Genomic DNA, 17852 nt, shown 5'->3' on the forward strand with positions numbered 1-17852 from the left:
CAGAGACGAGGCCACGACAATTTAAAAGAATTCTACATTCAATTTTTTGCCAGAGTTACGTGTAGTAAGTGCATTTGTTACATGGGAACACATGAATTTGTTCGTTACCGGGTTAGATGCTATTCACCTCTGGCGAGTACTGAAAGACTCACTCACATTTATTTAAAGTAGATTTCAAAGAAATACTACCTATTGTTGCCGTTACCATGGTGTGACTACAGGGAAATTTTTATATAGAGTCTCGTTTCATGGTTCATAGACCCCAAAACAACAAAACAATCGTCAACTTTAAAGTTTATATATATATATATAATCACTTTTTTGTGGACACGATAACTGTCATATTTTTTTATAAATCACTTCCAAAATGCTATAAAAATAAAGTAATGAAAAATCTCGGTCGAGTTCGTTAATGGGCAAATTCCACCAAAGGGGTAAAAATGGGGAAGGTTGTTTGAAAAACAGAAAGATCGCTATAACTACAATAATATGATGAATATCACATCCGTTTGAAAGTGTTATAACTTGTAGGAGTAATACTATAACTTTTGTCCTAAAACATTTTTGATTCGACCAACCCTAACTGCAAGGGGTGGAAAAAACCAGGGTTGGAGGTAAAAAAAAAAATCAAAACTATGTTCGTAGGCAAACCATCTTATAACTAAACATACTCCAGAAGCTCAATGTTCCATCTTAATCTATTATAAACAATACAATTGTGGTTCATCTCCAACTTAATAGACGTATACTAGCCTTGGGAAAAACCTTAGACCATGATTCGTAAAAAATTTTTTTTTCAACTTATTTTGTCTTTATGAACCTGCAACCGAAATTCGTTGGTTGAATTCCGACTCACTCTGAATAATCATTAATTACAATATTTGAGCTTCTTTTCCAATGGAAACAGTTAAAATAAAATAAAAAACTGAAACATGGGTAGCTGATTTAGAATTTATGTCAAGTGATTTAACTGAATTTGAGAATTTTTCCAGGCCCTTGTTAGAGACCAGCTGTGTGTAAAACTATGTATCATCGACTGTGATTCGTAATTGGTCGAGAGACTTTCATGTAAACGCCCACTTTCAGCACACTCACAGCAATTTTGTGTGGAAGCAAATATGTCCTTACGGGCCCTGCCAAATAAATGCCACCAATAACAAGGATGATAGGCTGGCGTGGTCATACCTTATTGCAGTCTAATGAGCGGTCCTAGTTATTAGCTAAATAAATTATTTTAAGCTTTTGAAACCAAGACGGCTAGCTAAAAGCGAGAGTGCACATTGGAAACAGTTTCGTTCCCTCTCACTATAAAAGAGAAGACTCCTGAGACGTGAAATGAGGACGAAACAGTATAAAATCTGTGCTTCCCTTACAATATTTAACTGAATTATATATAAAAAATAGATTTATTCTGAATGGCATTTTTATCACAAACACGAGTGCTGTATAGAACATCCCATATCTGATTATGATAGCTTTAGAAGTTTATTTATTACAAAATAATTCTTAAAAGTAAACACTTTATTACTTATATATTTACATCAGAAGCAATACAGGTATGGATTTTAAATATCCATACAAAACATTATTTACAATTGCCATACATCGTTTAAGAGAATATTGCACCATTCATTTGAACATACGCTAGTGAATATATATTTGTATACATTATATTTAATATAATGGTGCTCAAAAACAGCATTATTCGTTGTTTTTTAATTTCATTCAGCCTGATTTTATTTGACTAATTTATGTTTTAAACTACAAAATACAAATTAAATTTTTAATCAAGTATTTAGTTCTTACAGTTAACGAAACTTATAAGAACAACTTCTTTAAAATAAAAATAAAAAAACATTGAAAGCTCTAGATTTTTTGTAACTTTAAAAATATACCTTTTCAGTGTGCATCTGCACGTTCAGATTTATAAAAATGCATGCGCTACAATGTCGTAAGTTGATTTTACATACAATTTACAGAATTCTTGGTTTAAGTAAAATAAGCATCTTATTGAGCTATTATTTTGTGAAGTGGTAGTTTTGAAAACATTTGAGATACCGTAATGAAAGATGATGGGAAAACTTAACTGCTAGTTTTACTTTAACACACTGTGTTTGTGCTTACAACGTCCCAGTCAATGTAAGTGCATCCTTTTAATTAATTCAGATTCAAATACCTGCATGCTAGACTTGATTGTGTTGTGTTTTCTTTTGATCTAATATTTTTTTTTTTAATTATCTGTTATTCTGAAGAGAAGTAATTTTAGTCACAAATGGCTAAATATAGTTCAATAGTTGCTAATGGTTTACTATTGGTTTGGACTAACGTGTGACGAAAAAGATCTGTTGAAAAAAATAAATGACGTGGCCGGATTAACTCCTAAAACTGTTGCGCATGCGCAGAAATTTTCAAAATTCGTGGCATATACCTTAGGGGCGACAGAACACAATAGTTGTGTTATGAACTGAAGTGAAACAAGGCAGAACGAGACGGAATGCTCGCCTGTCATTCCTACTGCAAATAGAAGAGATGGTTTGATCGCTGAAAGGTCCTCTCATTGGGCATGCATCTTGTTGGACAACCACCTCGGCACAATCTCTGTGCTTCCCTCACATTGCCGCCCGCAAGCCCGCACATGTGGTACCTGTCGGGCTTCTCTTTATTCGCCTACCATCCATCCAGTGACAACGGCTGTGTGGATTGCACATTTATATCGTTTGATGGAAAGACAAATCATAATCCAAGCCAATATTGTGTGGTGACTTGTATTGCATAGTTGTATTCTATCACCCATTATTAGTGCCTGGAAAAATATGCGGTTTCAATGACCTCCAGGATGGACTCCAAGGTCCTCTGCATACTCGGGCGAACGTCGCCCGTTCATTGGCTGCGGACTTGTGAGGTCTCAACTGGGTAACTAGTGATTAAACACTTCTTTGATTGAGAGTTTCTAGTAGACCAAGATTACTCCAGATGAAATTTACATTTTAGCATAACACGAAATGAGTCCGCGAATTTCTCCAGACTCTACGTATGTACCACGAAGATTAAACCATATTAAAAAGTGTTTGGTTATATTAGTTGGTTGTAAACAGTCCACTCCATAAACCGTCCACGAAGAAGGATGGCCTTCATGGTGAGGATGGACTCTGGTCAGGACTCCATGGCGAGGATGGTGGGGCCCTCGGAGTCCTCGCAGGGCCGGGCGACACCTCGGGGCACGAAGGGCAGTCGGCACACCTCCAGGTCGACCGTCTTTCCCCGCACGGAGGCCCTGAGGCGAGTGCCCTTGGCGCTGCAGTCGCTCTGCACGTAGCCCATGGCGATGTTCACTCCCAGCGTGGGGGACGGCCCACCGCTCGTCACGTACCTGCCGGCCACCGGGGGATCACAGTCACAGTCGCAGCGCTCCAGCAACTGGAAGAATCAGCGGGTTCTACACACACTGGGAAGTACTCCATCTTCATTGGCTAGTTAATAGAGATATGTTTCAAACCTCGAGGTTAGACATTATGGAGTGGGTGCAAACAATCTTTTACACATAACAATTGAAGTCAAAATGAGATAGCAAAATGAGATAGCTGGATAGCAAAATTTTGTTTCTAGGTTATGATGAAATTCAATCCTTGCTGATGTATTTTTAAAGTTAATTTTTGACAATTCTTATTTTATGATGACATTTTATGATTATTTATAGTGAGTTTCTTCAAGTTGTTTTACAAACTTCTAGCATAAGCTTTTAAACATAAACAGGTTGGTTTGATAACAAATTACTAATCAGAGGGACTTTAGTTATAGAACAAACACCCACACTAGAGACTATTACCTCCATGGTTTCTGTATGTTGCTGGTGATTCGTTAGCTCCAATTTTTACGATTTATCATTTACTGTTCTTCACGTGTTTTAATCTACAGATATGGTTGTATTTCATTGAAAAAATGTATTTGCTCGTTCCTCTTCACACACTGTGTTCATGTTCACAACTTTCCTTTCTATGAAATTATAGGTTCAGTAACCTGAAGGCTAGCGTACTACAATAGATTATTATAATAGCTTAAATAAGGATTATGTAAAACATGGAAAAGTTTTCAAGTATGTTAAAAATGGTAATGATGATGGTGGCAATACCCTCACTGATATCCCAGCCAAAAATAAAGCTTCATCGGAGCTCTGCAAAATAAAAAAAAATATAACGAGTATGTTTCCATTTCAGGAATTTATTCCGGAGTAAAGTATACCTGAAACATATATACACCTGCTATACTTCAATGACACTATTGCATTTCAACATGACTGAGAACTGAGTTACCACTGATCATGCCTCTTAAACCAGAATTTCTATTGTCGGCATGCCGATATATTCTATGGTTCAGAAACGAAACTAGCCAAACGGCTAGCATGTGGCAACGGTCGTATCGAAGGTGATGAAGGCCAAGAATACATTTAAAAAGGATACTCGTCGGCATAGAGCCAGGACCAGTAAGACTAAGACTCGTTTGCTCAAGACTGGTGTATCCATGCTGAAGATCTCTTCTTCAAAACTTTTCTTGAGAAATTTAACCCCCTAGACCACATACATTCATCATTTCATACCGGAGTTTCTTTCCAATTTTTTTTTCTTTGGTAACCCGGCTCTCTGAGCCTTAAGGCCTTGCTGTCCCGGGGTCCCCACAGGCGTGGATACGGAATATGCCGTATACATTAAACGGGAAAGCCATTAGAGCTCCGGCTATGACGAGAGGCTGAGGCTACTCATCCCAGAATCACCACCACCTAGGCCCCTCTAGCTCATTCAGCTGACCGGACAGTTGACTGTTCCCTTAGCCCTTAGACCTTATCAGCGCTGTTGACGCCTACTACAATCTTCCACATCACACTGGGACACCTCATCCACCCAGAGAACCCGTGGACCGGTGGGTGACCATCCAACCTCTCCTAGCTGTCCAGGCTAGTAACCGGAGCTGTATCGCCGCTCACTGCCTCGGCTCTTCACAGGGCTAGGGAACCTTTACACCGAGCTTGCTCCAAGCTATAATAGCACCACTACCAAATGCGAAACCTACCCAAGCTGATCCTGGGCCGACAAGGAAACCACAGTGGAGATACATTCAAGGATCATCCCGCACTACTACCAATTTAGGCGGTGTCGTTAGTGCCATCCCTATGCACACGTTGGAGGACCTCGAGGTTATCTCGGTCTCTCCTCCGGGCGCCCCATGCCGTAGCTCAGGGGGCTTACAGCCAACTTAGGCCCGGGTGCCCCCTGGCCCTGCCAATGGCGCGCTAGACTCCATTCCATCGGCCTTGGGCCCTTCACGTTGAGGCATAGGAAACACTGCACTTGAATGTAAACAGACCGTAACGATAAAATCTGAGGAAACTAAAAATGCGTCAGAAATGTTTCACAACGATGTTTCACGAAAACATTGCGTTAAAATTCGGCCTTCAAATTTTTCTCTCATCGCGCCTAAATAAGTTTAGCTTCAAAAATAGCCCAACGATGAGAGCTTCATTACACATTTATTGACCCGAAAACCAAAACTAGCAGAACATTTGGCACTCCCATGCATTTCATTCAATGGTAAACATCTATTTCAGGGACCCTAAAAATAAAAAAGGGGCCAGTTAAAAATGTTCCTTAATCTATCAGATATATTTGTATCCTTTGTGGTATTGATAATATCAACAACAAACACCCCTTCCCTTTTTAAGATTTGAGCCATATTTGCTATTTGATAAAAATCCTATGCAAATGAGTATCAAAAAATTAAAACAAGTGTTCTTAACTATTTAATTTGAAAAGTAAAATGTAGAAAATTAAATATTTCATTTAAATTTTCCTTGCTTGATATAAATACATTTATAAGTCCCTATTAGTATAATGTACTACTGCTGAAGTCTTTTGGCGAGGGAGAGGGGGGAAAACCAGTTATCTAGGTGATTGCATGATGAAGCATTGCATATGGATGTGTTAACAATTTTAATGTGCTGATGATAAAGATATACAAACAAGCTTCAAAGAAAAACAATATAGTTTCCATGTCTTAAATGTGAACAATATAAACATCAATAATGTAAATAGGTAAAGAAGTAAAGCCAACTACTACACAAAAAATCGAAGACCTTTTTCTGAATGATCCCTTGAGCAGTGGCATAAAACTGATGCCAAAGCATTGCCACCACACAACAAAACAAAACTGCTGAATGACCTGTCTGAAAAAGTCCTTTAGCAATGTAAGTTTTATCATCTAAAACATTGTTAAACCTCTATCATTAGGTTTTGAAGAATAGTTTCGATCAAATGGTCCTGTGGATGTGTCAAGTAGACTTACGTAAGTAACCGTTTAATGTATAACACTAGGCCCTTAGGTCAAGGCTAAGGCTGTGGAAATAATGGTGTGCACGACTTTTTGATATGCTTCATCAGAGTCATATTCAAAGGCGATTAATAACTAAAGACTTGGTGTTATATAAAATTATTTATATGAACGAACGGCTATATAGATATGCTGTGCCAGAGATCGAGGCCTTCCGTTGTTAATCCCATTGAAAAAAAACAAGGCTTTACGAAACGTCGGGCACAGCATCATTTCTACAGACAAAGCCCCAGCCCAGAAGCCAACAAGTTGTTAGTGTTTAGACAGTTTCACAAACAATCACCACACATATCTATTTCCGAAATTGATGAAAGCCGTTTAACTTGGGTTTTTGAACTTGCACATCTTTAATGTAAGAGTGTTTTTACAATTACTATGTTTGTTTCACTATTATAAGCATTATAAAATAATGAGAAATTGATCAGATATTCAATACTTTATATGATATTTGTAAAAATAAGGCGAATATTTATTCTTTTAAAATTTTCACTAGTTGCATAATGTTTACTCACTCTAAGTTCACTTTACGTGTACGCACGGTTGAATTATGCATTAAATTTCACTCCGATTGCGCCAATTATGAAATATTTTCTCTCCAGTATGTGGAACTAGCAGACAATCCTAAAAAAAAAATGCAAAGTGGGATGTGAAATTGAGCCACAAGTGGCTCGCCTGGAGGTGTAGCTCCGATGTTGCGTGGTGTACGTACCCGACGACCTCGTCGCCCTCGTTGAGAATGCGGGCACCGGCCCTGACTGGCGGGCCCATGGAGGCCCTCAGGCCGACTCTGCGGCGGCTGGGCCCTTCCTTCAGCTGCCTGAGGATCACCTGGGCCCCGGGGAAGTCGGCCGCCTCGCGCCGCCGCTTCGCTGCACACGCACACCCCGTGCAGTCGTACTGCTGGGGACCCCGTGCAGTCGTACTGCTGGGGACCCCGTGCAGTCACACTGCTTGGGACCCCGTGCAGTTGTACTGCTGGGGATCCCGTACAGTCACACTGCTGGGGACCCCGTGCAGTCATACTGCTGGGGACCCCGTGCAGTCATACTGCTGGGGACCCCGTGCAGTTGTACTGCTGGGGACCCCGTGCAGTCATACTGCTGGGGGGACCCCGTGCAGTCATACTGCTGGGGACCCCGTGCAGTCATACTGCTGGGGACCCCGTGCAGTCATACTGCTGGGGGGACCCCGTGCAGTCACACTGCCGGGGACCCCGTGCAGTCACACTGCTTGGGACCCCGTGCTGTTGTACTGCTGGGGATCCCGTACAGTCACACTGCTGGGGACCCCGTGCAGTCATACTGCTGGAGACCCCGTGCAGTCACACTGCTGGGGACCCCGTGCAGTCATACTGCTGGGGACCCCGTGCAGTCATACTGCTGGGGACCCCGTGCAGTCATACTGCTGGGGGGACCCCGTGCAGTCACACTGCCGGGGACCCCGTGCAGTCACACTGCTTGGGACCCCGTGCTGTTGTACTGCTGGGGATCCCGTACAGTCACACTGCTGGGGACCCCGTGCAGTCATACTGCTGGGGACCCCGTGCAGTCATACTGCTGGGGGGACCCCGTGCAGTCACACTGCCGGGGACCCCGTGCAGTCACACTGCTTGGGACCCCGTGCTGTTGTACTGCTGGGGATCCCGTACAGTCACACTGCTGGGGACCCCGTGCAGTCATACTGCTGGGGACCCCGTGCAGTCATACTGCTGGGGGGACCCCTAGCAGTCACACTGCTGGGGACCCCGTGCAGTCACACTGCTTGGGACCCCGTGCAGTTGTACTGCTGGGGATCCCGTACAGTCACACTGCTGGGGCCCCGTGCAGTCACACTGCTGGGGACCCCGTGCAGTTATACTGCTGGGGACCCCGTGCAGTCATACTGCTGGGGACCCCGTGCAGTCATATTGCTGGAGACCCCGTGCAGTCACACTGCTGGGGACCCCGTGCAGTCACACTGCTGGGGACCCCGTGCAGTCATACTGCTGGGGACCCCGTGCAGTCATATTGCTGGAGACCCCGTGCACTCACACTGCTGGGGACCCCGTGCAGTCATATTGCTGGAGACCCCGTGCAGTCATACTGCTGGAGACCCCGTGCAGTTATACTGCTCCAAAGTACTAGTTACTTTGGCTAGCAATTGGGTAGAAAACAAACGGTAGCTGCATAAATGTTAAATATACTTTCAAAAGCTAGAAAAAAACGTGCTAAAAAGAAATAAAAAAAAACTATCATGGATTATACCTGTTAACAATACATTAGAAAGCCATAAGCATTTAAGTTTATTTTAACCAAAATTCTGATTCTATCCATTTAGCAGGGGCGAAGGAGGTAATTCTTTATTTGATGTGAATTATTAACATTGCAGAGTGTTAACACTGGGGTGGTAACGGCGTCACCCGGTAACCTATGTTTTGTTAACGGTATTTATTTGTTATGATTAATTAATTTAGATTTATTTATTTCTAGTAGCAGGTGACATCTATTTTTTTTTTTTCGAACTTTCCCGTGTTTGTGCGGTCTGGACGTACGGACAGTTTGTGAAGTTGGTACCAGTGTGACTGACACTTTCGGGGTTTTTCGGTGGAGTCGAGGATTGCCGAGTGAGGAGCCGACGAGTGAGTGTGCGGCTTGCGCGACTGAGGACAGTGCTGGTCTGGACGCAGAAGTGGGCACATCGGGAAGTGGCGGCGAGGCCTTGCAGATTAGCGGCCGAGCACGTATCGTCTTCGGGGCTAGTGGAAGCCCCAGGGTATGGCGAGAGGCATCACGCGACGCGAGCAGCGTCGGCGAGTTCCCGGGCCCGGGCGAGCGCCGAGGTAGCGTCATGACAGCACGACGCAGCGCAAAGTAAGGCAACAACTGCATTATTCTCCACCATGAGAGTTTCCCCGGCTACAAGACATATTGAGAGTTGAATCGGACCTAGTACTACGATACTCGTGTGCACTCAGTCACGGCGAAGAAACTGTCGTCTTTGGTTAACTTTCATTTACTTTTTATTAACTTCAAGATAATAATAATAACTTTTTCGTGGGACAGATGAGAGATAATTAATGGTACCGTAAGTATAATCCAGTAGCGCGCTGCGGTAATGTTACGTTGGTCAGATGGACTCATTAGTGGACTGTTAGTTTCTTAATATATATATTTTTTAAATGTATTATAATATTATTACTAGTTGCATGTATAGTATTACCTAGAAGTATGAGGATGGTAATATGCTTGTTCATTGATAGAGCTCGTAACGAAAAAGGTGCTCAAAGTATTTACGTAAATTAGGTATGCAAGTAATGTTTTTTTAAAAGTAAATGTTATTTTTTATTAAACACGAGTTTTTGTTAGATGTCGAGTCCCATAGTCTCCCATGCCACCTTATTACTTGTTGATGGTAACTGGATCCTACACCCACGCCACAGGGAAGGGCGACGTTGACTTTTTGGCTTTCCTGTAACAGTGGAGTGTGGAAGGTTTTTTGTAGACCCCCGGTGCTTGAGCTATAGGCCCGGGGCTACAAGAGGTTGCACACATTCACTCTCTAATTTCTTACCACCATGGGATACCCTTAGGGCATTGGAGACTCTACCATTTTCTTAATATCATGTTGCCTATCTAACCTATATAATATACATATGATACATAAACCGGTACCTACTAATAAAGTAAAGCTCTACAATTTTACCGTATGTTATACCTCCATGTTGTACTGAAAATTATTCTGTATTTCTAGGTAATTTGTGATTTAATCGTCGTTCAGGTCATATCGAAGTCATACAGTCAACCAGGTCACACTCAACTGTCCTAATTATGTTAATGTAGGCCTATAGGAAAAACTGTTGTTTGTTTGTCGTAATTTTTAAAACACCTTCTTATTCTTTGAAACAAAAGGATCTAAATTTGTCTCTTACTGTCCAACCACACAGGAAGAAGAAATGCATTGATGATTAAAGGATAGTCTGGTGGTAAAATATAACTTGATGTGGTAGACTTTATATTTCATAGGATGATTCAAGGTGGTAACAAGAATAGGACATCTTTGACAGAAAATTAATAGTTGTTGATCAGTGGATCTTACCGATGAGCCAGGATAATCCAGCCTCAACGGGCGTGGTGGTGTGGTCGATGTCGCTGCCATACAAACAAAACCCAGCTTCCAGCCTGAAAAATAAAACAAAATACTTTATTGTAGTATAAGCTTACATTTGAAAACAGGAACTTTTTTCAGCCATTTCACTCTGTGGCATGGGTCTGCCACTGTAATTTATTTATTAATATTCTAATATTCGTACTTATGTTCTGATTATTTTAATTATGCAAGTTTTATTTAATTAGATTTTTAATTTTGTTTATTCACATAAGTTAGTAATTTAATTTAATTAACTTATTTTAAATTTGGCTCTTAATATACCATGTAGGCAATGACTTTGAAAAAATTCTGGAATAAACTGGAAGTTCGGAGAAAGAGACGTTTATTATACTTTAATTCTATAGTTAAATTTTTTATGTAACTTTGAATGATAATTTGTTATATTTATATAATTTTCGGGTGAGCGTAGAAATTTTTAATATTTATTCTTATTCATCTACATGTATAAAATAGGATGTAGGTATGTATGACGTTGATAAACTGCTACACCGTTTGACCGTTCGCCATGAAAGTTGGCACTTAGCAGTGTTTTTTCATGGATAAGTTTTTTTTTGGCAAATCACCGCTAGATGGCGCTGCAGCGCATCAGATTATACACCGTTCAACCTATCGCCATGAAAATTGGTATGCGTAGGTATTTGAACACGGAGAATATTTTCGCGATATTAATTTTGCTACAACCCTGCCACTAGATGGTGCTGCAGCGCAGCTACTTCTGTACCATTCAACAAATCTCTCAGGATATTTGACGTTCAAACTAAGAATACAATTAGGTACTCTCTACAGCTTATTTCGATGAAAGTTCCCTTCGCCCTGTGCCGGGTACTGTAGCTAGTGCATGCAAACTGTGCAGAGCGAAAGTGACGTATGACCCCAGCGCGTGCAGTGAGAGGGGAAGTGAGAGGTGGCAGGCTGCCAGGTAGCAGTTAAAGGCATGTCCGGGAACTGCACTGCGCCAGAGCTGGACGCATACTCGGTGCGAAGACTAGAACTGAACTGTAATACGACCGCGACTACGATCATGCGTGCGAGGCATGCGACGGACTCCGAAAGCGGCAATGCGTGCTGAAGTGACAGTACAGTGCTTCAAGAATTTTAACGCGAGCAAGATTTCCGCGACCGTGATGTGGCGCGAGTATGTGCCAGCGGGATCGCAGAACCACCATGTCCGGCTGCTGTAGGGAAGCAAACAGTGAAAACTACTTGAAGTGTTTAAGGGCGGTTTTTGCGTCATTTTCACCTAATACAACTTGCCTTTTGCTCACGCAAATGCTGTTTCGAACAGGACTTCGCGACACTGACAAGAAAATGTGAGCTCGCTCTCCTGTCACGCGAGTTGGAAGCCACCGGAAATCGACCGAAACCGCTAGTGTGTTTTCACGATAAATGCACGGGCGTGGTCCGTTTTAAATTTTTCGAAGTTCATTGAACTTTGAAGTTTTTAAGACGTCCTGCCGCGTCGCGATGGACTGTTTAAATGAATAACGCTTACAAACCTTTTTAAAAGAACTCATCTTTTTTATACATGTTTAATGTTTTCGAAAGTTAATATATTTACGCTCTACCTACGGACGTGATTAAACATTTTATAAACTATAGTTAATTTTTAAATATAGTCTATATTTAATTCATAAAATAATTTGTACATTTTAATCTAATGTAATTTTATTATAGTTAGTATACTTTTCTAGTGTGCTTATTTTTGAAAGATAAACAAATAACACTATTGAATGTATCATGGTTTTAGTTATCGCGCACGCATATTTTATAAGATCTACTGTGTAAGCAATATATATATATTTTAAAACTTACTAACAGCATGTTCGTGGTATGAGAACTAAATCATTAACTTTTTAAATCAACTTATGTGCAAACAGCTATCCCAATATATGCCTTACTGAAACCTGGTTAAATGAACATTACTTAAATTCACATTGTTTTACTCACAATTATACAGTTTATCGCAATGATAGCAACTTAAGAGCCACGGGTTTAACTAAAAGTGGCGGAGTCCTTACCGCAATTAATAATAAAATCTTTCCGAAACGTCACTGAGATATGATTTAATTACTGATATAATCGAATCAATATGGGTTGATATTTTTTTATCGATTGAAAACAAAATTTTGATTGGCAATATTTATTTACCCATTAAAATAAACGCAATGATCTTTAAAAACTATTTTCCTCTTCAGGAATAAAAATTATCTTAACATTTGAATAAAATAACACTTGGAGACTTCAATGTTCGGGTGAATTAACTTTATTAATAGACATGCTCACGACATTGTCTATTAATAAACCAAAATAAAAGCTCAATACCCGTTAGCATCCACCAAGTTTTTAAACTTACATCAGTTCTATTTTACTACATCTCACACAAGTTTTATTAACCTTGTGTTTACTTATGAATATATATTTAACATGTGGTTAAGAGTAATGACCCTCTAGTTAATATAAGCCTATTTACCGGAATATTCCCTGATATATTTGAAACTGATACAGCAATTTCAATTCATAAAAAAGGAGGCAAATATAACAAGCTCAATCTTATGCTCCTTTTCGAAAATGTTAAAAAAATATTTGTGAATATACTTTGTTTCATATAAAAAACTTTTAACACCACTACCACATAATTTCTTAACTAGTAGAAATACTACCACGAACCTGTTCAATTTTATGAATAGAAAACAATCTGATGTAATATATTTTGATTTCTCCAAAGCATTTGACACTTGTCAGCATTCATCAATTAATCAAAAACTCACATCTTTTGGTCTAGATCCTATATTCATTGCCTGGTTTTCAAATTATTTATCTGATAGATTTTTAATGGTAAGAATAAGCTATTGCTTATCTAACAAATATCGTTTTGTTTTTGAAGTTCCTCAAGGTGGAACTTAGTCAAATCTTCTTTTTAATGTATTTATAAATGATATTGTAGATGCTTATTCTTAATCCCAGGTTTTATTGTATGCTGATGATATTAAACGATATAAAACTATTTCAAATTATGGCAATCATTTAGAACTGCAAATTGACATCAACTCTATAAAAAAAACTGGTGTGAAACTAACGCCATGTCGCTAAACAATGAAAAAACCAATTGTATCACATTTACAAAAAAAAACTAATAAATTTTTGTATACTTATTCACTGAATGATATTGACGTAAAGCGTATAACCAAAATATGTGACCTTGGAATGTTTTTGGATTCAAAACCACATTTTCATCACTATAGACAATCTAATTATTAAATATCCCGTTCTCTGGCTAGATTATGTCCATAACTAAATATTCTCACGTCAGTGATTCCCTATTGTGTCTTTATTATGCCCACATAAGATCAAAATTAGAATATGGTTCTGTAGTTTGGAACTCTACCATGGAAACAGACTCTAAACGTTTAGAAAAAATTCAATTAAAGTTTTAAAAATAATCTTCGAAAGATATAGTTCTAAAGATGCACCGTTTAATTATCAATGTATGTTACAGAAATATAATACTTACTCTCTTAAAGCTAGACGTTCTGACCTCGATGTGAAATTTATCATAGAGTTTTTTTAAGATATGACTGTAAAGAGATAAAAGAGCATAATTAAGTCCCTGAAAGTTCCAGCCTGCAGTCACAGAAATAATGCGATATTTACCTCACCACGGCCATATAAATTGCTTATGCATTGTGTGACTAGTAATAATAACTGTAGTAAATAGTTTCATCCTTTTATGAATCCTCATAAAATGAGTATTAATTACTTAATAATATAGCATGTTAAAAATATTCAAATAAACTTGTAGTAATATAAATCATTAATTTCCATAGATTATACTTTATGAGTACATGTATCTTGAATGGGAATTTGAGAGTGAATTCCTTTGTGTATATATATTTTTTTATTAGTAGTATTTTCAAACTGTTATGTATTATTGTTTTGAAATTCGCGTTACACTGCGTATTTAATTTTTTTTCTTTCTGTTTCTTTGTTTTTCCTTTTTATCCATATTTATGTTGTTTGTATTTGTTTTATATTTGTACAGCGCCGGCCTATTTCGGACTACGTCTATTGGTCGGCGCGCTTAATAAATGTACAAATAAATAAATATAATTGCCTTGTTGTACCACATTTATCTATATTTTATTTTTGCTACTAAATGCTTAGCAACTTTACCAGTGACCTTAAAGTATGTTCACTACATCACGCATCCTAAACGTTTTGTCTCTTCCGACTTATTTACCAGTAATGTGCTTGCTTGTTTATTTTGTTGGGGCCATACCTTGTTGCGGTCGGAGCCGCGGTAAATGGTCAGGCGGTGTTCAGTGAATGTTAAGGTTAAATGTTATGTAGCCGTCGAGGGCAGACCGGGGAATTGGAATAGCAGTTAGTCGCAGAACGTTACAGCTCTGACTTCCAACTCTTGTATGTTAAGGATGATAGAAACTTTTTTATTACGACCAGATAGTTGTGGATTAAAGTTATGTACACTGGTATAAGTAGATCATAACTTTTCTATTCTTTTAGAAATTGTCTCTAATTTTAAAATGACTATTAGGAACCTCCCAATTTGGATACCAGGAACTGTGAAATTTACGTAGGTACACAAATAAGCGCTAGTGTAAATAAATTTGCTTGATGTTTTCTCGCAACCTTACATGGTTTCTTATCATTACTGGGAAGATATACCCCCACTCATAAGCAGGATTTATTCATGTACTTAATTTATAATCACCTATGATGGAAATGCTGAAATTTATACTGAAGAAGATAAAATCTTCACGATAAATTAGTAAATACAAGTAACCTTTTACCGAAAATTGAACATTTAAAATTTATGAATTTTAAATTATAAACTTAATTGAACGAAGGGGAATAGTTTCTGACAAATAAATAACTGAAGGAATGGTTACAGTAAATTCACTGTCTGCAATGCCATAGTAAATAAAATTACTGTTAATTTTGCAGAAAAAAGCAAAGATATAATGCATTTATTTTCTTGCAATACAATTTTTAAAGCTAACCTGTCATTATGCCATTAAAATGGAACACCAAAAATATCGTGAGCTAGAAGTTTAAGAGAGCTAACGCACTAGGAGGAAAGTTGGCGGGTTCATCAAATGTTACATGGCCTTTACGCGTGGACTAGGCTACTTTCATTGCTAGCATCCTGCTACTTTACCCTCTGGCTAAAAAAAGTTAATAATTTGACAGTATTTCATTAAATCGGTACACAGTCAAAACTCAATAATAAAAACAAAGAGGGACTATAATTTGGTCACATTGCAATAACGTGGTATGTATTAATCATATTATAACCAAATGAAATACCAATTTTTATGAAATTGCAAAATAAAATTCCAATAAAGATTAAATATTTTTTACCATTTAGTACATACAAATTACATCTAAAATAATAGTATTTGATCGAAGGAAAATTCCACATAATTTTATACAGTGCCAAATGCACATTTTTTTTTAGTGAATATAACATATAATTTTATAATGGCTACACCTATGGATGAAAAATAATTTTTAGTGTACTAATTAAAAAAAATAAGTTAGAAGAATAAAACAATTGTTTTAAAAAATACCTTCAAAATCATAAACAATCATTCTGGAAGAATATATGTAATTTCTAAGCTATTTTCCCCAACCTACACTGGACTAAAGCAATGGCCTCAGTATTATTTTAATTGAAACTTCTCATGGTTTGTTTACATTATTCTGTAATGTATGACGTATTAACCTTCCTTTACTTCGTGCAAGTGTATCGTATATGGCCTGAAAACAACTCGGCACCACACCGCCCATGTAATTGCTGAGGTTGCAAGTGGCGTGCTGTGAGAGGGCCGCACCTGAGCGAGTCGCGCGCGCCCAGGCCCGCCAGCCGCACGCGCCCCGGGTCGGACTCGAGCAGCGCCTCCAGCACGTGTGCGGCCCGCCCCGCGCCCAGGGACACCTCCACGCCGTCCTCGCCCGTGTAGCCGCAGCGCGTGAGGCGGCAGCGCGGGCCCTCGCCCAGGCGCGCCAGCGTGCTGCCCATGAAGCGCAGCTGGCGCAGGTCCACGTCCACCAGGTGGCGCAGCGCGCGCTCCGTGTCGGGGCCCTGCACGGCCAGCAGCGCGCGCTCCTCCGGCTCCAGGAACACCAGCTCCACGTCCTTGCCGCCGGCGCGGAACTCCGCCTGCGCACACCGTCTCTCCATCATACAGCAACCCGGGTTAACCTCATAAGATTCAATGCTATTTTCATTTTGCTTATAACTTATTAACTAATATAGATTTCGAAATGATGCTTGCTTGATATGTAAGACAACGATGCTCTTATCAAAGCCCCTCTCTTCAAAAACGTGCATAAATTATGGTTCAAACCTAGACAATACACTTATGCATATTAGTAAAGATTAGTATAAAACCATAATTTATGCACGTTTTTGAAGAGAGGGGCTTTTATAAGAGCATCGTTGTCTTACATATCAAGCAAGCATCATTTCGAAATCTATATTAGTTAATTAGTTATAAGCAAAATGAAAATAACATTGAATCTTATGAGGTGAACGCGGGTTGCGTAGTGCCCCTGAAACACTGGAGTGGCCTCTTAAGTCATCAACGTATATTTTCAATACTATATGATAAACCTAAGATATAACCTACAAAATTTAGAAACCAAGATTACGTCTTCCTAAATCTCCCTCTGGAGGAAGAATGATAGTTATGTCTAGTGGCCTGTTTTCATGGCTGATGAGCCAAAGTCTAGTTCTATAACTATTTCCTTTAAAAAAACTTTCCTTTCCGTGTTCAGGACTGGATGTAGCGCAGATTGTAATGACAAACACATGATAAACCCTCATTGCCATCATCACCTTAACATCAGCTGCAACTTACACCTCTGAATGGGGGAGCTGAATTGTTGCCCGTTGGATGGGCAGCCCATCCAATTTCTGAAAACATGTTTCTTTAAGTGTTTAAATAATCATGAAAACTTGCCCCTTGGAAGGGCAGCCCATCAGGATTTTTCTTACAGTAGTGTTTTTGAAAGGTTGTCTGAATTGTTGCCCCTTGGATGGGCAGCCCATCAGGATTTTTCTGACAGTGGTGTTTTTGAAAGGTTTTCTGAATTGTTGCCCCTTGGATGGGCAGCCCATCAGGATTTTTCTGACATTGGTGTTTTTGAAAGGTTGTCTGAATTGTAGCCCCTTGGATGGGCAGCCCTTCAGGATTTTTCTGACAGTGGTTAGGTTAGGTTAGGTTAGTTTAGGTTAGTTTAGGTTAGTTTAGGTTAGGTTAGGTTAGGTCACTTTACAAACTAACCACTGTCAGAAAAATCCTGAA

General features: G+C 39.4%; 1 protein-coding gene across 1 annotated transcript in view; it reads right to left on the bottom strand.

Moving 5' to 3' along the window:
* Positions 1-886: 886 nt before the first annotated feature.
* LOC134527694 (aminomethyltransferase, mitochondrial) overlaps positions 887-17852 on the bottom strand; it is a 38888-nt gene continuing 21922 nt past the window's right edge. Inside the window, exons 3-6 of the mRNA XM_063360598.1 lie at positions 16377-16705; positions 10453-10535; positions 7088-7247; positions 887-3370 (exon numbers count right to left, since the gene is read on the bottom strand). Of these exons, the coding sequence (XP_063216668.1) occupies positions 3154-3370; positions 7088-7247; positions 10453-10535; positions 16377-16705 (789 nt within the window). The 3' untranslated portion in view covers positions 887-3153. The remainder of the gene's footprint in view (positions 3371-7087; positions 7248-10452; positions 10536-16376; positions 16706-17852) is intronic.

Source organism: Bacillus rossius, chromosome 1 (genome assembly GCF_032445375.1).
Source record: "Bacillus rossius redtenbacheri isolate Brsri chromosome 1, Brsri_v3, whole genome shotgun sequence".
NCBI classification, from domain to species: Eukaryota; Metazoa; Arthropoda; class Insecta; order Phasmatodea; family Bacillidae; genus Bacillus; species Bacillus rossius.